Consider the following 24,962-nt stretch of genomic DNA (forward strand, 5'->3'; position numbering starts at 1 on the left):
TTGGTATAAATCTTGATATAACAACTGAAAAATGATCAAATGATATGATATGTTAACAATTCTAAAATCTGAAAAATAAAAATCAACATTTAAACCTATTGATCTGTACAAAAATTTGATTATCAAACTTAAACACAACCTCATGTAAAATGAATAATGGTAAAATATAAAATCATATACCATCTAAAGCTTGATATAAAGCTTTTACTGACTTTAAAATAGATAAAAAATAATATATATATGAACAACCATCAAGTCTGACTATGCCTTCTATAATCTCAGAGTACAAGAATTGTCATTGTACATTCATTATAAAGTTAAAATTGTGATAATTTGCCAAGTTAAATATTTTCCATTACAGCCTTTTCATTTTAAATATTAGATTGATTGCTGCTTGCTTGATGTCCAGCTATAAATAATTCATGGATATGCAGGACGATTAAGTTTTTACAAATATTGTTTAAACATATGAGTTGAAATGCTGTAAATTTAATACAAGATTTATAGCATCCTAATTTTCCTGTGAATTTTATAGAATTCAAACCAGATTAAATTTTGTCTTGCTCTGAATATTTATACTTGAATATTGTTTTAGTTGTAATTTATTTTCCTGCATTATAAAATTCCATTTACATTTACAAAGACCTGTTGCAGCATGATTTAGATAAAATCAAAATGTGTGATAGTACAGATGGACAGATTTGATTTAGAATAATGAGTGGTGTTTCAAAATTAATGGTTTCAATAGGGCTCTTCACGGTTAGTTCGGCCATGTTGGATAATGAGCAGATTTTCATAATGGAGGTACAAATGGTGTGAAAAATACCGGAACACATCATTAAAACAGAGCTGTTGCTTGGAAACACACATAGGATTTCCCATACTTTCATACTATTTCTACCTCTTTCTAAAAAATCTGCCCCTATCCAATATGGCCGAACTAACCGTGAAGAGCCCTATTGTCAATAACAAAAAGCATGGGAGAAAAAGTTCATGCTCAACTTTAAGTGAACCAAAGTGCTATTAAAGTATTAATGTTACTTTTTTGATAAAAAAAAGGACACAAACAAAATACTGTATTATTATGTTTGCATATCTGATAAGATAACACAGAGCATACACATTTTACTTTGTGATTATAATTTGAATAAATTTCTAGTACATTTTAAACCACTTTCTTTTTCTATACCAACTGCAATTAATGTTATGTCTGCTTGTAGACTTTGGAGATTTTTCAGTTTATCAGTTTCTGACTTATAAAGGTAAAACACACACATCTCATACTGTAAAACATGCAAATTTGACTTACACAATGAAAAGCATGTTTTCTCAAAGAAGGCCATATTTAGTATAACTTTTTAAAAAACTCCAGTAATTTTGGAAAAATTTAAACACTGATCTTTATTTGAGCAATTCTACTTTCTTTGAAAAAAAAAAAAAAAAATTCTTCTTCAATATTCACTTAAAAGCATACATGTAAGTGACAAAGCAAAGCTGGTCTTTTTATTTCTTTTGTCCAATGAGTAATTTGATGTTATTGCAACCAAATTACACAGACTAATTACCTCCCTTGACTGTACTCCTTTATGAGAAGTTTATGTATTATCCCCTTCAACAACAACCAAATATGAACTAAAACACAACCAAACTCTAAACTAAAACCATAAATAAAAAATACAAAATCTCCTAACATTAATTTATGATAGTATGTCAGTTTATGGTATTGAGTGCTTTTACTGACAGACTGAATGAAATTTCTACATTTATCTATAAGCTAGCGTTAAAAAAATATGTGATCAACACGTCATACAAATTGTATAAAAACAAATATTGTGTGAGCTTTAGAAATAAAAAAATCAGTGGTTAGACTGATAATAATGGTAATTACATTGTAACATTATGTAGAGCACCAACTCTGCAAAATTACAACCAAAAACAAGCAAACGTTAACCAATTTTCTTACAAGTGTAAACTCTAATTTATTTTTTCCATTTCTATTTAAAAAGTGCTGTAATTTGCATCATTAAAACAGATTTCAGGTTAATTTATTATGAAATCACTTGAAGCAAACAGATTAACCTGAGCAATAATAATTACAATACTTTTCTTAAAACAACTGAAGTTGAAGGTCGATATTGATCTCACCAGTTGGAAGAAAATTGGTTAACAAACATTATGTGTAAACTGTAATGTAATTATTGCAAAACATATCCATGAACACATCAGTGTTGGAATAAATGTTCAGATCTTTCTTTTGTTCTAATCTCTTCTATGTATAAACGAAATCTTCTACGTTGCATGATAAAAATTGCTATGAGCTTAAAACCATTAAAGTCACATTTCCCTTTGCATTTTTGAGAATATTAACAGCTTCTTCGTGTGTGCATCCTTCTAAACTTTGTCCATTCACTGACAATATCTGGTCACCACGTTTGAGGTTCCCTTCCACTGATGCAGCACCTTGTGCAAACACACTTTTGACATAGATAGGTAAATCTCCATGTGGACTTCCATGACCTCCTACAATAGAGAACCCTAATCCAGCTGGTCCCCTGTTCAATGTTATAGTCTTGCACTGAGGTGGAGCTCTGTAAACAAAGGATTAAAGCTTTTTAGTAAAGTATTGAAATGTTTAAATATATGAAGACAAACTAAATACTATATTGACAATTTTTTTCTTTTCTCGTCATTTAAACAGTACAGTTAGTAGACTTATTTTGAACTGGTTTTTAGAAGACAAGTTTAAGAAAATCAAAATCCTTTCCACTGTACGCTAGGTTTTACAGATACGTATTGACATATATAATGCCTGTCTATGATAAAATGAGAAAAGAGCATGGCGTGAAAGAAATAGTTCTTATTTGTTCTGAATATGAATTTCATAAATTTAACACCCATAATTGAAATATTGATTGTAATTTTTCAATAACTTAAGCATACTTGTCATTTTTTTAGGCCCTTTACAGCTTGTTGTTCGATGTGAGCCAAGGCTCTGTGTTGAAGACCCTACTTTGACCTATAATTGGTTTTCTTTTACAAATTGTGACTTAGATGGAGTGTTGTCTAATTGGCATTCATACCACATCTTCTTGTATTTATAAACCAATGTTGAAAAATAAAGTACTAACCCATCATCATCAAATACAGCATTATCTTGTGGTGTCATATCAGCACTAACTGGCCTGGAAGCTTTTCCACCAGTCACACTCACTCGGGTCTCTTCTCCTGTAATTATAACATACATATGTTGTAACAAGCTTCAATATTTTCAGCAAGCATGAAAGTTTCATCTTAAAAAACAATATGATTGAAAAACAGATATGTTTGGAATTTGCTTTTCTTAAAAGATCGTTCAAACCCTTGCCGATTCTGAACATAAGAAGTTCATTTTTATGATTCTCATCGCAACAATTTTCAGCGAAAAAAAATATTTTCATTTTCTAAAATCAATTGACAAATGCATTCATCAGAATTAGATGAGGTATTTGAGACAGTCATGTCAATGGTCCAGAGGATTATAGTAACATCATCATCATAATACCATCTTACTTACCTTGAGTAACCATTAAGGTAACTGGACCACCAGATTTCAGTAACTGCACTGCATCATCATGTGACATTCCATCTGTTTCTCGGTCATTTATCTGGATAATTTTATCTCCAATCTGTAATATACACATTAAGTTTTTAACGTCTTTTTAAAGGTAAAAAGAAATGATACAATTTTAACTCTCATATGAATACATTGTAACAATCAAACTTTCATGAACAGTATTTTTCTAAAGATATTTCATATATATTACATAAAGTCATATTTACTAGGATGGATAGTTGTCTCATTGGCACTCCTACCACATCTTCTTAATATATCAATCTAGATGTGAAAAATATTCTTATTGTTTGCTGCAAATAGAAAAATACTGTAGCAAACTGTCATCACATCTATAATTCCTGATGACTTAAAAACTAATAAATAATAATTCACTTCACACATTTATAACAAGTATGATTTTAATGTTTAAGAATTTTTTAACAACTTAAATCATAAAATGCAACCATGTTTTAATCTGATTAATCCTCTGTTTCAATGCCTTGTTTTTAATTATAACAAATGCTCCAAAAGAATTCACAATACCATCAGCCATATTAGAACCTTTGCGTAACGATCCCTACTAATAAGGCATACCTTAAGCTTTTGTGATCTTGCAGCAGCTCCCCCTGGTGTTAGGTTAGCTATAAGAACAGCAGTATCCCCTAATGAACTTCCTATACCACCAGCTATACTCAATCCCAGGGAGCCTGATACATCATGAGTTAGTTCTACAATTCTTACATGGTTCAAGTCTTCACTCACAGCTAAAACAAAAAGTAGGGCAAGTTTATAATTTAATCACCACAAATCTCACTTGACAAGATATAAGGTATAAACTTTGTCTGGATATAAAAATATAATGACAGTGGCCCTGGATTGGAATTTTCGTTTCTATATAATTAAAGAAGACAACAATTGACTTGTGTCATCTCCAAAATCAAAAGTGACTCATTGCATGAATTTGCATCAAAACTATAATTTGGATATGTGAACTTATTACATTTTTTCAAGCATTCAAACAATAAGTTTATACTTCAATAATCTCATGCAATTGTTCACATTATTTAAGGAAGGACTGTAAAATTTTTTCTGTCTATGAAGAAATAACATAAAAAAAATGGTGCACACTGAATAACGCGTGTAGCGGGTTATTTAACAGTGTGCACCACATTTTTTATGTTATTTCGAATAGACAAAAAAAATATTACAGTCATTACTTATAATCTAATTCTCAATTCCATTTTAAACTGTAGAAAACCATGAATAAACGTTGATGACGTCATGGTCACATGACTAAATTATGTCTATGGGCTCATAACAAAAAAACGTCAGGCAATCAGAAGACGCGTTACATCCAAAATTAAATTATAAATGTTTAAATTAAAGCAGGATTACATCGAAGTAAGAATAGTCTTCTCCTTTAAAATGTCACAATTTACATACAGTTAAATGGACATTTACATTATGCTTACCATTTTTTTAACTGCCTCAACAAACATCACTGATGATTCCAACATGACATGGAGAGTATTTATCAAAATAAAAAAAAATCTAAAGGGCTACTGAAAATTGTCTTCTAACCCTATTACCCTACTTGCAAATTGGAATTTTGTGTCAAAAGACTCAAAACCAAAATATATTCTTATTTTAAATCACCATCTTGTATAAGCCTGTATCAGGTTTACTCCTGAAAAACAGTCATACTAAGGCTGTATCGTACAGTGACCTATAGTTGTTAATGTCTGTGTCATTTTGGTCTTTTGTGGATAGTTGTCTCATTGGCAATCATACCACATCTTCTTTTTTATACTAATGTGCAAATTTTGTTTAGTTTGTCTCCTTCCGTAGTACAAGCACATGGCTGCTTATCAGAATAGTCATAAAACAAAAGGATCTTGCCAAAATGCTGCAATCAGCCAAAAAATAACACATTGTAAGCCTTATTAGGTCAAACCAACCAGAAAAAAAACTAAGCTCTTTTCCACAATATATTTCATTACAGTACAAGACTTTTTGCAATCTCTTTTTAAACATTAACTGCCCAACTTTGTTGGCAATCAGTAAAACAAACAATGACAAAATATCTTGTTTTAAATTTATTTTCTGATTTATTCATATATTAACATTTTCCATAACCCTAAAATATACTTCAAGAAAACCATGAACAGAAACATCTTATTTACAAACATAATAACTAACAACAGTACAAAAATATATAAAAGTAAAAAGCAACCTCATGGAAACGTCTCTGTTTTCATGCGATAAAACTTTTGTTGTACATAGTAATTTAGCCTTTCCAATAGGAACCAATATTTTTATCCCCAAGGCAATAAAATACACTCACTAATCAGACAAATAAAATTTACTATTTAAATAATATTCAAAGTGAATGGCAAAATGAGTTTAAAATGAACACAATCATTGCTTTAATGAAAAAAAAAGATGCATTTTTTATTCATTTTTAAAGTGTGATATTGAAAATGGAGAAATAGATACATGTACTACCATTGAAATGTAATTTTGTTTTTCCCTGTTTAAAAATCAGCCAAAGTATTGTAAAAACCTCAATGTACATGGAACTGCAAAACTTTTAAATAAAGAGATGTTTGATGTTATTTTTTAAAACTGCCCTGGTGTGAAATAAATTTATGGAAAATTGGCCTTAATTCTTAGAGTCGGTATGATGTCACACATTGTCCAAATATCTAAGCTTTCAATTTGCGTAAGCACTATCAAGCAGCGTTTCTTTTCTTTTTTTTTTAACACATAAACAAATATTACACAATTCAAGGCAATGTTAATTTACATAATAATAGAAAACTTATTGAACCAATAGTTTTTACTTAAAAAATTCAGCATGAAAAGTTGCAGAAACCTTTCATCATTTGTTAATTTATCAGACAATTGTTTGGATGAAAATTTTAAATATTCATCTTTGTTTTCAAAACCCAAAATAGAACTTATAAAACTGAAGAACTAAAACCTGCTACAAATGAAAAGTCTATCAAATACTGAACAAAATCTTCTATGATCATTTAAAATGCCATGCTCCACTTGCTGCCAATGATGTTATCTACTCCAATGTAGAAATGTGTTAGACTTTAGTAAAATGGATGAGGTTTGCAAATAAAAATCCACATACCGGTATATTCAAAAAGTATACAGGCATGTTTCGTAACAAAGATAACTGTTGGACTATCCCTCCAGTTAAGAAAAAGTAAGGGTTTAATAAAAAAAAATCTTTAAAATCAATGATGTTAATTTACCCTTACAAGGAAAAAAAAAAAAAAAATGATTTGTAGTTGTCATAAGACCAACATCTATCCAACATGGAAACTCTGTTTAGATGGAAATATTTCAATTCTGACAAAATTGTTACATTTCCTTCTTTAACAAAATAAAATATGTGACTAAAACGAAGTTGACAGAGAGGGATTCAGATGGGAGGTTGTGGGCCCCACATTTTTGTAGGAAAATTTGCTTGATTAGTTATGGAATCACTGCAGCATGGCTACAATACTACCCCCCCCCCCTTTTTAGGAAAATTTCAGGATCTTCCACTAGCTGGTATATTTTTGCCATTTTTTCTTGATTATTAAATGAGTATTGCTGAATACTTATTTAAGCAAATGTCTATCTTGTGTAGAATTATTTTCACTATACTGATAATACTGCCTTATACATGTGCAATATATATTGATTTCTAGAATACTTATTCCTAGCTGTATATTAGGTCTAATATACCAGACCAAAATGGCTAAACAAGGATGTTAATCCCTCCTCATGTGAATTCTCTTTACTTTTAATCTCTATCATGGAAAAAGACCTAGGTTTACTGGTACCCTTATGTCAAACATTTTTAGAATCTAGGTAACACAGATTATTCAAATTCTGAATTACATAAAACAATTTAATGCATTGATGAAGCTTCTTTTACAAAAGCTTCTCTGAGTAAAATTACTCTTCCTTAAAAAACTGGAAACAGAAGATACCTGATCATATACACTTTTTGTAAATAGAACAGCAATCATATGAAATTCTTGAAAACCCCAATAAAACTTTTAAAATGTGAAGGTCTTTAATTATGAACTGAAAAGCTCATTATCTGTCATGATATAAAAGAGTCAAGAACAAAAGTCTCAAAGTTATATGCGACAAAACCTCAAAGTAAAATAATCATGGTGCAAAATTTGTAAACAGTACAAAACCAAAACAGGAGCACACAGGAAAAAACATAAAACTTTGTTTAATAACATCAAGTCTGATGGCAGGATCAACAAAAATCAACTGAGACAACATCTTGACGATAAAATACCTGTACAAAAAAAGGTTAATAAAAACTACACAGCTTTACCATGCTTTGTGAAGAACAATTTACCAATGTGCAACTACTACTTTGAAATTTCAGCTCAACCAATCTTTTTATCTAATTTTCTTTTTTCTGTCATATTCATAAGGCGCCATGTCACTATATTAAGTGAACCAATTCAAAAATAGATCATAGATTCAAATTATTGGGTTGCACAATGTGTTTTTGTAAAAGAATGAATAGAATTTCTTTTAGATAATTTATAATGCTATATCACATATCCGTAAGGTGGAATTTTGCTAAACACTTAGGTACTTACAACATGTAAATTTCTAAATTAAAGAAGGCCTGTCAAATATTCTTTTATCTTTTTTGACAAAAAAATTCCATGACTTTTAGAGACAGATTTCAACAATTTGGTAAACCTTTTCTGCAGTTTTGCCAGTTGAACACTTTATTGCCATATAAGGAAATACAATTATTCAAATAAATTGTTTGAACATACTTTTGTTATTCTTTTATAAAGGGTCTAAATAAATAAAAAAACGATCATATCTAAAAGATTTTTAGAATTTAAGGACGTAATTTTAGTATTTTAAAGGTGAACATTTTTTAGTTTTGTCTGCTTTTGAATTGGTTCAGTTCAGATGTTAGGCCTGCAACATTAATAACATGCATTATACTCCTTCATGCCCTGTTAAAACTTACTCATGTAAGCTAAATACCCTGGTTATAACTGGTCATAAAAAATTCACTGGACAAGGAGAAACAAATCTATTATCAAAATATTGCAAGTTGTGTTTTTCTCCAAATTTAAAAGTATAAATAAAATCTCAATAAATACAAAAATCTTATCACAAAAAAGCAACAGTGCTTAATGCAACCATAACTAAATCTGTTCTCATAACAGTATGTAACATAGTTGTAATTCCTATTTGCAAATCATTTTCTTCAATCATGAGTTATCTTTCTTTTCAGAATTCTCTATCTTTTATCAATAAAGGTGTTTTGAATGGCAAACATAGTTTGTCAAAATATTTACTTCAATATTTTCAACAAAAAGATTGATTTGCAAATAGGGAATACATTTTTCATTAGAACAATAAAAATTTATAATTGTTAAAAAATTTCACTAAAATTTCACTTCGTAATATTCCTCTTGTCAACCAACTTAAAGAGTATAAAATGTAATGATGCAATGTTTCTTTAAATAAAATAACAAATATATTCAACATCTGTATAGATGGAATGTTATCAAAATGTTTACAAAGTCAATTTTAGGCAAAGGCCAAAACATTGAAATGTCCTATTAGTTTGCCTAAACCAATGATAACCAGGTTTAATAGCTTTTTGAAGAAGGAAGACCTGTGGAAAAAATCATAAAATAATAGTTAGCACACAACATCATTGAAACAGTAATCTCTGATTTTCAGAATCCAAAATAATCTATGTGTTTTAACTTAAGAAAAACTTAAAGACAAAGGCAAAAGTTGATCAGGTAGTTTTTTATAGTTTTTTTAAGAAAAAAATCAGATTTATTTAAAAAAAAATATTGTAAATAAATATTTCATTTGCTTATTGAACTTAGAAAAAAATAAAAAAAATAGGGGAAATGTTACAGGTATAATTGCCACAAAACAGTTTTCCATTAAATTGTTCATTTATATCCTGACTAAAGTAATAAAATTTATTACTTTAAAGAGATCAAAAAAATCTAAAATTATAACACAGATATAGTGTACTGATTTTTATACTTTAAATAGAAAATCTAGTAAAAAACTATCAAGAGTACTGATTGTTTTATCAAATTCTGAGCGAGGGTAAAATAAATTTTAGAAAAATGGTAAATTCTGAAAATCAAACTCTTAATAAAAGCAGTGATGAATATAAAGCGTTATAGAAAACACTGCAACAACACAAGAAAAATAGTTTTACTAAAGGTTAACTAGCAATCTGGTACAAAATCTAAAAGAAAAGAAAACATTAAAAGCTTTTAATTCTTTGTTGGTGCTTTGTGAAAATTAAACTCAAAGAGAAATGTTGGATTAAGTTTGTAATGAATAATTTAACACTAAAAATAAATATATGGGTGAGGTCAGTGAGTTGGAGGTATGATATTGAATAAGTAAACCTACTCTTAGAATGTCTTCCTCCTTTAGATTTATTGCTAGCAGTAGATTCTGACTTTTTCAGACCACCTGGGTTTGACTGTTTCCGAGATGAGGCACGTGATCCAGCTTTTAATCTTCCAACAGTTAGTGTGACCTTGCCTAGTGATGTCTACAATAAAGGAGAAATGTTAGTATCAAAAACTAGTATAAACAAACAGAAATATACTTCTTTCATTTTATATTTGTATCACATTGTTTAAAAATGAAATTGATACCACAATTCTTTGATAGTTTTTATTCCAATTGTTAAGAAACAAATTTGTTCATATCGGGGCCTTTTATAGTGAACTATATGGTATAAGTTTTTCTTATTGTTGAAGCCTGTATGGTTGCCTAAAAGATAGTTGTTTGTATACATCCACTTTATCTTAACTTGGATAGTTGTCTAATTGGCTATAGTATCTGATTTCCTAATATTATATTGTATTGACAACTAAAATTACTTTTAAAGTATATGTTTCATTAATTATTACAAATTTTAGTCAATTTTCATTGCAGATTTAGCAGTCAAAATAATTCCTAAATCTAGGAGACAGTTTGAATATTCAGCTGCTAGTATCAATACTGAGTTATCTACCTTTAAGACAGCAGCTGCATATTCCTGAGTTGCATTTCGCATATCTTCACCGTTGACAGCCAATATCTGATCACCTTGCATCAGTCTACCATCAGATTCTGATACTCCACCTTTCACCTGTAGCAAATCATCAATAGGTCAAATTATGAAGAAGTGAAAACTTGTTTCATTCTATTAACATACATACAAAACATTAATTTTCAGTATTTTTGATTTTTTGTTTAACTTGCTTCATGTCAACCTTTTTGTTGTTGTATATAGTAAATATAAAGTGTAAAATGTAAGAAGTTTGTGTGAAATTAAAAAAAAAAGTTCACAATCAGTAGATTTTTTTTATGTGTTGAAATCATGTTTACACAACTGACCTCAACTGACTTTCCACAAAAATGTCAATATCAAACCAATGGATCAAAAAGAAAATAACATGTGTTTTGATGGTATAATAAAAGATTAAAGCCTTTAGTAAGTCATATCACTGCATCTGGAAACAGTATGGTAACATCTAGAAGGGATGTTGCTGATTTTGTTTCATACTGTATTACATGTAGTTCTTTTTTTTTTTACTGTATATGTACTATCAATTTTTTACCAATCTAATTTGATGTGGCCTGGGTTTCGAACATAATGTTCTGGATTCTGTTTGTTAATTAATTGATAGATTGTTACTCTGTTTTCAGCAAGGTAATTTATCACTTACAATATCAGATATATAAACTCCAACATCATTACGTTTGCCCACAATACTGAGACCTAATCCACGGCCTTGTTTTTTATTGAGGTCTACTGTAAAAATATCATAAATGTCCTCTTCTTTGACTTGATTATCGTCACGGAAGACAAGAATTCCCACGGTAGCAGGAGTCTGACGTAGCACCTGTATTGCATAATCATGTGAAGCTTCTCGTAATTCCTCATTGTTCACCTACAAAACAATATATCAATTAGTATACATGGATATATATGCTATATTATTCATAAAACATAACCACGTTTTTTTCTGTGCATACAACACAAAAGCTAATTTGTTTTCATGGACAACTAATTTTTAATTTAACATTTCATTTGTCATATCTCACTTAAGAAAGCTTCTACTTAATATATTAACATAAAGCACCATTAAATGTTATAAAAGGTGAAATAAACAATGTTATGCTTCCAAAAATTTATGTTTTATGTTTGCAACCTTAATTTGTACTTTTGTATGGGTGCCTTAGATATACATTAAATAATGAAACAACAAAATATAAGGTATCAGAGACTTCTTTGTTTATTTCAACATTTTGGAGCCGTGACCAGGAGCATAAACATTCTTCCATCTGCAATAATCTATTTCAACTTTTATTTAATTAGCTATTCATAACTGATAACATGGTTTTGAGCTACATGTTTTTTTTGTAATTGCAATATTTTCAATATTATGGGTATAGATTTTTTCTAAATTGATTGTATGCTTTATCTTACTTCTAACACTTGGTCACCAGCCCATAACCTCCCATCTCTGGAAGCTGCTCCATCTTCATAAACTTCATGTACAATTATAGCACCCTATGAAAAAATAGTTAAAGTTAACAAGTTCATCTTTCAAAATCATTTTAGTTTGAACTTTTTCAGAGTGTTATTGTATCCTTAAAAATTGTATACATATATATTTTTTTTTAGACATGTTAACCCAGTCACATGCTGTGTGCTTGTCCCAGAGCTCAAGCGTCTGTTATTCAGAGGATGTTGCTGTTTCATGCAGGTCATATTTTTTTTTAACATTGAATTGTTTTAAATCAGACTGTTCTTTCAAAATTCTCGCTTAAATTGTTTCATATTTTTCATGTCAAGGCCTCTTTTAGCTGACTGTGCAGTATGCAGTATGGTTTTTTGTCATTGTTCAAGGTTGTACATCATTTGAGCTTGGATAGTAATCTAATTAGCAATCATATCACATCTCCATATCTTTTAAAATAGTATTTGATTCAATTTTGATTATTTAACAAAGTGTTGTGAAAAAACATATTGAATGAAAATGAATAGTTTGAAACTATACGACTAAAATGAAGTTATACCAATAATGTATCATTGCCACCAACTATACTCAATCCCAGTCCCGTCCTGCCTTTCTCTATTTCTATATAGGTTTCTCTTCCTGGAATGATGGCGCAGGTTTTAGGATCATTGGTTTCTGGCTGAGGAGTTTTTTCTTCCATTGGATCCGTGGAAGATTCTCCTAAAAAATATCAATAAAAAGTATTATTCAATTATACTGTTGATTCATTAATATTGTGGATACCAATTTTCGTGGATAGTGTGGTAACAGAAGATCCACAAATTTACATGTTCAATGAAATACAAATTTTCTAAAGGAATGTATGCAAACTTTTCCAAAAACAACAAATTTATATATCCACGAATATGCAATTTTTCCTCAATTCAAGAGAATTGGTACCCACAAAAATAAATGAATCCACAGTCAATGAGAAAACATGATTGAAGTTAGGTTTTGAACTAACGAGTAGTATAAGATGGGTATTTTATATTTTATGTCTTTGCTCTTTTGAAAGTTGGTTTGTGCTTAGTACTTATCTGATGAGTCACTTTGTAAATGAATTTTACAGTTTGTAATTATATTGCGCGCTTTCATCATTGTCCCAGGTTGTGGTGGGTAAAGCACTATCAAACATGTGTTACCATGCCACATTCTTTGTGTGTGTCCATCCAAAGCCAGTCGCATGTTATCCAGATATTGTCAGTTGGTATACTATTTTGAGGGGGAATAGGACCTTTATCGGGACTCCAGGATGGGGTGTTTTTAAGCTCTGGATTTTGGGATTTACCCCTCGGGATCCGGGAATTCTTTTTTTCAAATTCGGGATCCAGGATTTAACTTTCTTTAAATTCGGACCTCAGGATTTCATGTTTTTAAGCTCGGGATTTCGGGATCAGGACCCCTCCTACCCCCCACCCCCCTTATTCTGATTGGATTCCTTTTTTCTATTATCCCATTTTAAGGTTACTATACTGATTGAATTTTGTTCATTGTAGAAGACTCTATGATGACCTGCATTTCTTCACATCCCTGTCCTTTGGTCTTTGGATAGTTATCTCATTTGCAATCATACCACATCTTCATATTTCTATATTCAAGATATTAAAAAGGTTCTTGCATCTTACCCTTTTAAAGTTATAAACTTTGTACAAGAAACCCTATCGATAATTCAATACATTTCTAATTAAGGAATGACTGCAATATTTTTTCTGTCTATGAATAAATAACAAAAAATTTGGTGCACACATGACTAAATTATGTCTATGGGCCGATAACAAAATAACGTCAGCCAATCAGAAGACGAGTTACATCCAAAATTAAATGATATATTAATGTTTTTTCATCACAGCCTTTTATTGACTTTGTGCATAACTTCTACTAACCAGATGCTTCGCAGGGCGTAGCTTTATACGACCGCAGAGGTTGAACCCTGAACGGTTGGGGCAAGTATGGACACAACATTCAAGCTGGATTCAGCTCTAAATTTGGATTGTGATTAAATAGTTGACACAGCATAGGTTTCTGACACAGAATGAATGTGTTCTAATGAACTTAAAATTTTTGTTTTCTCTTAGAGCAATTCACTATGCTGTTCAATATTAATCCTCTCAAAATAATGTTTGAAGAAATTTTCTTTTTATTTATGAAATTTCAAATGAGAAAAATTGAACCCAATTTTTTAATCACATCCCCCTTTCCCTTATTCCAAAACTAATCTCAATTAAAATATTCTAATGGAGTTTGCAACAATAACTACTCATTTAAATACATCATAAATAAAATGTAAATAAAATGTAAAAAAACTGCTTGTTATCACTGAATGGTAAAGATTATTTAAATTTATCAGTTGGTAGTAAAAAGTGAATATACATTGTATATTGTATATAACAAAGATTTAAGTTGATTCTGGACAAAGAAAGATAACTCCAATTAAAAAAAATTCTTGCAATAAGATATTTCTTGCTTACTATTTTGGACAAAGAAAGATAACTCCAACTAAAAAAAAATTTGCTATTTCACAATATTGTGAAATTAGATATTTCTTGCCATTGCACAATACTGTGCAATTGAAAAAGACTTGCTATTCCACAATACTTAATATAATAATTTTAGATCCTGATTTGGACCAACTTGGGCCCATAATCAAAAATCTAAGTACATGTTTAGATTCAGCATATCAAGAATTTAATTTTTGTTAAAATCAAACTTAGTTTAATTTTGGACTCTTTGGACCTTAATGTAGGCCAATTTGAAAACGGGACCAAAAATGAAGAATCTACATACACAGTTAGATTTGGCATATCAAAGAACCCCATTTATTCAATTTTTGATGAAATCAAAAAAGTTTAATTTTGGACCCCGATTTGGGCCAACTTGAAAACTGGGCCAATAATAAAAAATCTAAGTTCATTTTTAGATTCAGCATATCAAAGAACTCCAAGGATTCAATTTTTGTTAAAATCAAACTAAGTTTAATTTTGGACCCTTTGGACCTTAATGTAGACCAATTTGAAAACGGGACCAAAAGTTAAGAATCTACATACACAGTTAGATTCGGCATATCAAAGAACCCCAATTATTCAATTTTGATGAAATCAAACAAAGTTTAATTTTGGACCCTTTGGGCCCCTTTTTCCTAAACTGTTGGGACCAAAACTCCCAAAATCAATACCAACTTTCCTTTTATGGTCATTAACCTTGTGTTTAAATTTCATAGATTTCTATTTACTTATACTAACGTTATGGTGCGAAAACCAAGAAAAATGCTTATTTGGGTCCCTTTTTGGCCCCTAATTCCTAAACTGTTGGGACCTAAACTCCCAAAATCAATACCAATCTTCCTTTTGTGGTCATAAACATTATGTTTAAGTTTCATCGATTTCTATTTACTTAAACTAAAGTTATTGTGCGAAAACCCAGAATAATGCTTATTTGGGCCCTTTTTTGGCCCCTAATTCCTAAACTGTAAAAACCAAAACTCCCAAAATCAATCCCAACCTTTCTTTTGTGGTCATCAACCTTGTGTCAAAATTTCATAGATTTCTATTCACCTAAACTTAAGTTATAGTGCGAAAACCAAGAAAATGCTTATTTGGGCCCTTTTTGGCCCCTAATTCCTAAAATGTTGGGACCAAAACTCCCAAAATCAATACCAACCTTCCTTTTATGGTCATAAACCTTGTCTTAAAATTTCATAGATTTCTATTCACTTTTACTACAGTTAGAGTGCGAAAACTAAAAGTATTCGGACGACGACGACGACAACGACAACGCCAACGTGAGAGCAATATACGACGAAATTTTTTTCAAAATTTGCGGTCGTATAAAAATCTAACTTCTGCAACTTGGCTAAAATGCTGATACTATCTCAGCAAATTAAAGCGAGTTTGATTGTATATGTACAAAAAATGTACTTTACCTGTAATACTGTCCAACTGAAAGACTGGAGGTGGGTGTGAACTATTTCCGCTGTAATTTATTGTGTCTACTCCACATTTTCTAACTTTTAATTTCACTTTTCCTTGACTATTTCTTAAAATTTCTATTGCCTAAAAATTATGAAAACAATATAAATTTTCTACAAAATATCCCTGTCAAAAACAAACAGGGCATGCATACCATTGTCTAAAGCATTCCTAATTACACTTTTAAAATAAACAATGCATTCTTTAATATTAAAAATATTGTTTACATTTTAATGATGTTTGCCAGCTTCTACATAAACTACTATTGTCATGTTGATTATCAACTTTGAACTTTACCAATGTCATTTTCAAACATATGACATATATATACTGTGTTAACATATATGACCCTGTAATTTTTTTAAAATGAAATCCTATCAAGACTGCAGTCTAAAGCCATCGTTAGGCATTTTTTAAATTAGCAATTGAAAATTTTATGATATTGTGGGCTAAAATCATACAAAAAGTTCTAAAACCAGGGCAATTAAAAATCTTTCAAACATTGTAGGCACTTGTCCATGATTGAAACTGTACAGGTTTGATGAAGATGTTTTCTTTGAATAAATTGTGTAGTAGGAGTTGTCTCTTACATTTATATTAGTTCACATCTGCTAATATTGTTAACCCCACACCTACTTTTGTTCAGACAAAACTGTGACAGACAAGATAACATTGTCCTCACTACACTAATTCAACTGACTTCTAAGAAAATCACAAGATTCAAAACATATGCCAATCCTTCAAAGTTGCTAAGATGATTATGTTTGTTATTGTTATTTCACTTCAAACATAACAACACCAAGTTAGGAGATTTAATTTCTCTAATTTTCATGCTATTTTCACATTTCCTGACCGGTGTGAGAAAAATATTTCTAATCTCTATTGTAAAAATTGTTATCAGCAAATGATTGGTCAAAATTTTCTTGTAACGTTAAATTTTCTTGTTTTTTTCTGATTTTTCCTATTGTGACGCCATGAAAAAAGGCGGCCATGCCTCATGAGGTCACATAAAAAGTACATAACTTTCTTCAAATCTTTGAAAAAGAATGATAAAAATCATTTGAGAAACAGATTCCACCACTATAACTAGGCAAAGCCTCACGCTTTAATATTAAAATTTAACTGTCTCGAGTGGATAAATATCATAACACACTTGTTGCAGTTGTGGAATCTATATATATTAAATTGCTAATTTGTATAACATTTAAATTGTACTTTGTTTTTTACATTTTTTTCCTTCACAAAATTAAAACTGACAAAAATTTCAGTATTTTTCATAATTTTCCTCAGGACTGCATTCTTATGTTGCCAGAAAATAATGAACAAAAGGACTGGTGATAAGTATAGACAGACCTTTCTCTTCCTGAAGTCTATGGTCTTTTAACATATACATACCTTGTCATAATGCACTTCATAGAGCTCCTTGTCACCAACTTCTAATATCTGATCACCTACACTTAACTGGGCATCCTGCAATGGATTAAAACTGTCTCTCAATTCACCATTTAAGATTCAAATGCATTATGGGTAATATAGCACAAAAACTTACCAGAAACATGCATAATATAATCTGAAATTTTGGTACATTGAAGAGATGAAAAGTGAATCTACTTAAACATATTGGTGTAAAAGTGAATTCAATAAAGTAAATTTTGTTTTCATTTATCTCTCTAATTAAAACATGTTTTGGGGTCTTAGTGAATTCAATGTTTTTTTCAGTAAATTCTTTTTACTAAAACTTTTAAAGGGGGTCTCATTGGGGGGTTCCGATCCCTGATCCCACTTACTGTTTTGACAGATTCCCGTATCCCACTTACACTGTGTACGTAAGCAATTCTATTTTTTTTTTCATTTCCTGGGTCCCGCAAGACCTCATTTCCAATTTTCACGACACAATAACTTGATTTTCCCGTGTCACTCTTACAAAAAATAGGCAATCCCGCGTCACGCTTAGACCCCAATGAGATCCTTTAAAGTTATTTTCAGTAAGCTCTTTTATCAAAAGTTTTTTCATTTTCTGAAACACAACTCTTTCAAAACTTGTACAAATTAATGTTGATGAAATTATGGCCCCAGAGGATGTGACATTTCCATGGACAAAGTTGTGTGGGTGATACATTAATTTAGTATGGATAAAATCATAAGTACAAAAGCATGTTCGGTTTTATTCTCTACGTACATAGTATTGTTTTGATATGAGTATATTTTTAATGATATTTGTATTAACTACATCGCTGTCAATATTGTCTTTTTTCATTTAGGAATGCTTTACTCAAATGTCAACAAATCGTTAAAATAAAATTTAATCTTTAACTCCCTTACTAGAACTGGTACATCCCATTGTCTCTATACTATTTTACTTTGGTTTATGAGAATATAAATATAAGATTTTTTCATTTTACTTTCATGATTAGCCTAAAACAAAATATTTTTCTTAAAAGAATAAAATTTCCATTTACCTGAGAGTTTTATAGCCATTTAGAAAGATTTAAATGGACCCCCCATTTCAGGTCTTTATTCAGCTAAGTAATGATAACAATTTACCATATGTGACCAAAATAATTAATTGGCATTTAAATACCAGAGTCATTATGATAAGAGACAAGTTTTATCTATAAATGGAAAGTGTTATTTTAAACAGTTATTAAATGTATTAAATATCATATCAACTTATAAGAGGGATTTCAGATAACAAGAGGAAACCAATTGGGGACAACTAAAATTAACAGCGGAGGGTTATGTAACATACAATAATTATACAATTAAGAAGTTTGCTTACATCAATACACACAGTCAGTAACCACTCACTTAGTGATGCCCAATTTGGATATAATTGTTGTTTCCTGTAAGCTAGGTGATTATATATGAAATTATAGCCAAGTTTGTAGTAATTCGTAACGGATAACTGATTTAGAAGAGGTAGCAATCAATTGTACCTATTCCTTCTCCATTAAAACCTCCTTATCTTTTAAGTAGCCCATTTCTATTTATTAATTTAAATGACTGAATCATTTCAATGATGAATGAAATCGGTCAATGTCCATCCTTTATGTGTATACCAGTAATCAAGGTGAAAAAAGCTAAAGTACATTTTATTTTATTTTCTATTTTCTGGGTACAACAGTTACTATTTTCAAGTTCTATTAATGGCCTTGAAGACATACTATCATTTGGAAATGCTAATTCAATTGATGTAAACAATGATATATGTATAAAGAAATTGCAGAATGGAATTTAACATTATTACTTAAAAAGAAATAACAAAAACAATTTGAATATTCTAACATTTAAGAATTAAAATCTAACCAGATGAAGTTAAAAGACACAAATAATTCAAAAATCAAATGACAGAATTTCCCGAAATTGTTTTACCTAACTGACACAAGCTATTGTCAAAAGTGTTTTCTTGAAATATCATGAACTATATTTGATCACTTCAGATTACTTTAAGAGACTTAATTCTTTACTAGAGATTCAGGATTATGACAAGTGAAACTGTGAGCTACTACTCACTGATGATACCCCCGCCGCAAGGGGATAATATTAATAATGCAAGCGTTGGGTAAACAGGAAGTTGTCGAGTGATGGATCTGAAAACGCATCATATGGTATAGCTGACTTATATAAATCCTGAAACCAAATTTCAAAAATCCTTGTATTGTAGTTCCTGAGAAAAATGTGACGAAAATTTTCAACTTGGCTATCATGTGTAAAATCATACAAGTGTTCGGTAAACAGGAAGTTGTCAAGTGATCAATATGAAAACACATCACACGGTATAGCTGACTTAGATTAATCCTGAAACCAAATTTCAGAAATCATTGTACTGTAGTTCCTGAGAAAAATGTGACGAAAAATATTCATGGGATGGACGGACTGACTGACGGAAGGACAGACAGAGGTAAAACAGTATACCCCCTTTTTTAAATCGGGGGTATAATAAACTTTGGATTCATTTATTTTCCTGAGTACCAATTTTCGTGGATTAAGCAAAATTTACATGTTGGTGAATCTTTGATTTCATGGTTTTTAACTTTTGTTAAAGTCTACATACAAGTCTATAGAAAACTTGTCATTTGTTTTGTAGTTCACTTTAACCCACAAAACCAACGAATAATTATGAATCCACAGTATCTACAAATAGCATACCTTAGCTGCGACACCACCTTGTGTTATACTGCGAATATAAATGCCTTGACGATTATCCCGCATATCTTCTACTATTGCAAAACCTAATCCAGACACTCCCTACATTAAAACATATACAATTCTATGAGCCTGGCATTAATATAAATCATCAACTGTTTTCACTACAAAGCTGAATTATTTTCACATATATGTGTGTTTTCTCCAGATCTTTTTTCACATTTAAAAATTGCAATATGATGGAACGTGATTTTTATACATGTATTCTATTATTTCAGCTCATACAATCACTCACTATTCTTTTAATTAAACTCACTGAATAACTCACTTTATCTTGGTACATTGTATTGCCAAACTAGTACCCAATTCAAAATATAAATCTTAAGTAAGAAAAATTTACAATCTGGAGAAAAGACAGATGATTAATTCAATGCTGTATAGCAATAAAATGAAAACAAACAAGTGATTTACAAACAAATTCATGATAGATATATGAATAATAGCAAAGAGATATTCTGAATGACCTAAAAATATTTTGAAATTACTAAGCTAGCAAATAAAGTAAACAGACCAGCTTTAAACTTAAAAAAATCTAATATTGTGAACCAATTGAAATTTTTCTACAGTTTATTTTTTTTTCAATTATGCAATAGTAATTCAATTTACCATCTTGAACGAGTTTTTAAAAAACAATCTATTTATATTATCAACGACCTTTTTTCCTGAGATCATCAATATTACAGAATCTGGCATAATACAATCACTGCAAACACTTTCTTGTACTTAGTAACTAGCCATACACTTATACATACCTTTATAAGGGAGACTACTTGGACAACATCAAGTGAAGAAGGAATGTTTTCAGGGGAGGTAACTGGCTTCTTAGGAGGTGAAGGGGACATGGATATATCCTGCAATTATAATAATATATTGATAGATTATCGTTGATTATCTCAACGAGATTGATTTTCTCGCTAGAGCTGGGACAGCGAAAGTGAGAAAAGCAATCGAGTTGAGATGATCAATGATAAGCTGTTTATCGCTATTTTAGCTATGACAACGTTGTCAATTTCAATGTCAATTTCGTTAGCAACGCCACGTGACCTCCTTAGTTTCTAGCGATAATTTTTCATCTCAAGCGAGAAGCATGATATGAAAATTATCACAAAAAAAGATCAAAGGAAAAATGCACAAAATAGCGATAAATATATATACATGTATAAAATGAGCTGCGACTGATAGAAATTGTCCTTATGCAAAAAATATCAATACATCTGTTTACCTATTTTGGGTTGAAAAAAACCTACATGCAAAGTCTATGACTGCTTGAAGATTGAGCTGATATAAGAACCCCACAAAACAGACCAACATTCATCTATTATTTCATGTTTTAATGTTCCAAACTCAAGCAAAGTATTACACATGTACAAGAATACCTGCATAAGGTTGATTTCTATTGCAAGAAGCTCAAATATCAAAAGTAATCCTTTACTTCATTTTTATAACTGTCACTGACTGAAGATTTAATGTAATGGAATAATAAAAATACAATAATCAAATGTAAAATACAATTCTATCATTAAAAGCCACACTAGGTGCTCATTATATTTTGCTATTAATTAAATGGATTACTGTCTCATTTGTATTAACTCATCATAGAAATTGTCACAAGTGTCATCAACATTACTGTCAATACAATATGCCATTTAGAAAAGTTGTAGATTTAAAAAAAGAACTTTTCAACATCTTGATCACTGAACAAAAACGTTTACCCGTAAGTGCAGTTAAATAATTACACCTCATGTAAATCAAATACTGGTATACATGTGTTACTTTTCTTTATAAATGTAAGTACATGAAAAAAAATGTCATTTTTATCTTCATTTTATTTTGTACATAAATCAAGTTTTCTCATTTGAACTGTTTTATATTTGTCATTTCAGGACCTTTTATAGCTGATAATGCGGTATGAATTTTACTCATTGTTGAAGACAGTATGATGACCTAATCATTGTTTCATTATCTAACCAATGGTAACTTCAGGCCCGTAGCCAGGAATTTTCAAGAGGGGGTTCATTTGACTCACAAACTCGACTTTAACAGTCACAATTCGAACGGAACATTGACTTTAACAGTGCTTATTTGATTTCAAGGGGGGTTCGTACGAACCCCCCAAACCCCCCCTGGCTACGGGTATGAACTTACTTCTGTGGATCCTGGAGGATAAGATCTCAGAGGTTTCACTGCCATTTGATCTAAGTTATCTTCTCTTCTACAAAATACAACAATCATCCAATTTAAAAATAAATAAAACAAGTTTAATTATACAGATACAATTATAGATACCTAAATATTTGAAAAGGTACAAAGGTTGTGAAACGAAAATATTGACTGACACTCACTTGAAAACAATTCTTTTTGTGTTTTTTTTTAAGGTGGTACATTTTTTACTGAACAGCTGGACTAAAATTAATTTGGCTAGAATAAATTTTTATAAAATTTATCAAACTATTTGCTTTGACCATATGACAAATAAAAAATAATTAGGCCATATTAATTCTTGAATTTTACATTTTATTTCCATGACTTTATTTCCAAATAATAATAATTTCTACATTCAGATTAGTAACTATTATTTTTTGTTTATAATAAATCCACAGAAACAAAAAAACCATAAACTTGTTCATATCCATGTTTATAAGCAAGGAAAACTCATCTTTCTCTATTGTGGGTTAATAATATTTTTCTTCATAATTTTGAAAAAAAAATGTTCTCATTTTCAGTACATTTAAAGAGATCACAATGCAAATATGTTATAATTAATTATTTTGAGCATGATTTGTTTCACAAGATAGTTTTGTTGTTATCAGGAAATGGAATGCTTCGTAGTTTGAATGTTACACCATCTTTTAGTTAAAGATAAATCAAAATGTTATGCATCATTATTTTCTAAAAAAAAATCAGCTGAGTTTAGTACAATAAGTTCATTCTAAACCATAGCTAAGTACAATAATTTCAATAACAACCTTGTAAAATCATTTGTTTACAAAATTAATCTGTCAACAGAATCCCTATACTATGTATAAAATATTGTTATTCTGTCTTCTAATGAATCCTGTTGCCATGATAAAAAAAACTTTAATGCCTCAAAAAAGGGATAAATAAATACAAAGTCTTCTATTTTCCAAAAAGATTTTTACACTCATAAGTACTTTCAGCTTTGCCCTAGTGTGTTATGAACAATGAGGGTTGTTTTGCCTTCATAGTTAACAATGTATATGGATGTTATTGCCTGTAGAGTTTTAAGGATGTAATTGCCTATAAAGTTTGAAGGATGACATTGCCTACAAAACTTGAGGGATGTTTTTGCTTACAGATTTTAAAGGGTGTTATTGCCTACAGAGTTTGAGGGATGTTATTGCCTACAGAGTTTGAGGGATGTTATTGCCTACAGATTTTGAAGGATGTCATTGTGTTATTGCCTACAGAGTTTGAAGGATGTCATTGCCTACAGCGTTTGAAGGATGTTATTGCCTACAGAGTTTGAAGGATGTCATTGCCTACAGCGTTTGAAGGATGTTATTGCCTACAGAGTTTGAAGGATGTTATTGCCTACAGAGTTTTGAGGGATGTTATTGCCTACAGAGTTTGAAGGATGTCATTGCCTACAGCGTTTGAAGGATGTTATTGCCTACAGAGTTTGAAGGATGTTATTGCCTACAGCGTTTGAAGGATGTCATTGCCTACAGAGTTTGAAGGATGTTATTGTGTTATTGCCTACAGAGTTTGAAGGATGTCATTGCCTACAGAGTTTGAAGGATGTTATTGCCTACAGAGTTTGAAGGATGTTATTGCCTACAGAGTTTGAAGGATGTTATTGCCTACAGAGTATGAAGGTTGTTATTGTGTTATTGCCTACAGCGTTTGAAGGATGTCATTGCCTACAAAGCTTGAGGGATGTTATTGCCTACAGAGTTTGAAGGTTGTTATTGTGTTATTGCCTACAGCGTTTGAAGGATGTCATTGCCTACAGAGTTTGAAGGATGTTATTGCCTACAGAGTTTGAAGGATGTTATTGCCTACAGAGTTTGAAGGATGTTATTGCCTACAGAGTTTGAAGGATGTTATTGCCTACAGAGTATGAAGGTTGTTATTGTGTTATTGCCTACAGCGTTTGAAGGATGTCATTGCCTACAGAGTTTGAAGGATGTTATTGCCTACAGAGTATGAAGGTTGTTATTGTGTTATTGCCTACAGCGTTTGAAGGATGTCATTGCCTACAAAGCTTGAGGGATGTTATTGCCTACAGAGTTTGAAGGTTGTTATTGTGTTATTGCCTACAGCGTTTGAAGGATGTCATTGCCTACAGAGTTTGAAGGATGTTATTGCCTACAGAGTTTGAAGGATGTTATTGCCTACAGAGTTTGAAGGATGTTATTGCCTACAGAGTATGAAGGTTGTTATTGTGTTATTGCCTACAGCGTTTGAAGGATGTCATTGCCTACAGAGTTTGAAGGATGTTATTGCCTACAGAGTTTGAAGGATGTTATTGCCTACAGAGTTTGAAGGATGTTATTGCCTACAGAGTTTGAAGGATGTCATTGCCTACAGAGTATGAAGGTTGTTATTGTGTTATTGCCTACAGTGTTTGAAGAATGTCATTGCCTA

The 24,962-nt window shown here is 30.7% G+C and overlaps 1 protein-coding gene across 4 annotated transcripts in view; it reads right to left on the minus strand.

Annotated features, from left to right (window-relative positions):
* Positions 1-277: 277 nt before the first annotated feature.
* Positions 278-24,962, minus strand: part of LOC134700386 (multiple PDZ domain protein-like) — a 157,490-nt gene continuing 132,805 nt past the window's right edge. For all 4 annotated transcript variants that reach the window (XM_063561770.1, XM_063561769.1, XM_063561771.1 and 1 more), the window contains 14 exons: positions 22,500-22,566; positions 21,107-21,205; positions 20,298-20,396; positions 17,544-17,618; positions 16,103-16,232; positions 12,704-12,864; positions 12,111-12,194; positions 11,347-11,571; positions 10,650-10,766; positions 10,037-10,181; positions 4,187-4,356; positions 3,554-3,665; positions 3,129-3,225; positions 278-2,588 (listed from right to left, as the gene is read on the minus strand). In XM_063561770.1, the coding sequence (XP_063417840.1) occupies positions 2,312-2,588; positions 3,129-3,225; positions 3,554-3,665; positions 4,187-4,356; positions 10,037-10,181; positions 10,650-10,766; positions 11,347-11,571; positions 12,111-12,194; positions 12,704-12,864; positions 16,103-16,232; positions 17,544-17,618; positions 20,298-20,396; positions 21,107-21,205; positions 22,500-22,566 (1,858 nt within the window). In that variant the 3' untranslated portion in view covers positions 278-2,311. The remainder of the gene's footprint in view (positions 2,589-3,128; positions 3,226-3,553; positions 3,666-4,186; positions 4,357-10,036; positions 10,182-10,649; positions 10,767-11,346; positions 11,572-12,110; positions 12,195-12,703; positions 12,865-16,102; positions 16,233-17,543; positions 17,619-20,297; positions 20,397-21,106; positions 21,206-22,499; positions 22,567-24,962) is intronic.

The sequence above is a fragment of the Mytilus trossulus genome, unplaced genomic scaffold, assembly GCF_036588685.1.
Source record: "Mytilus trossulus isolate FHL-02 unplaced genomic scaffold, PNRI_Mtr1.1.1.hap1 h1tg000138l__unscaffolded, whole genome shotgun sequence".
NCBI lineage: Eukaryota > Metazoa > Mollusca > Bivalvia > Mytilida > Mytilidae > Mytilus > Mytilus trossulus.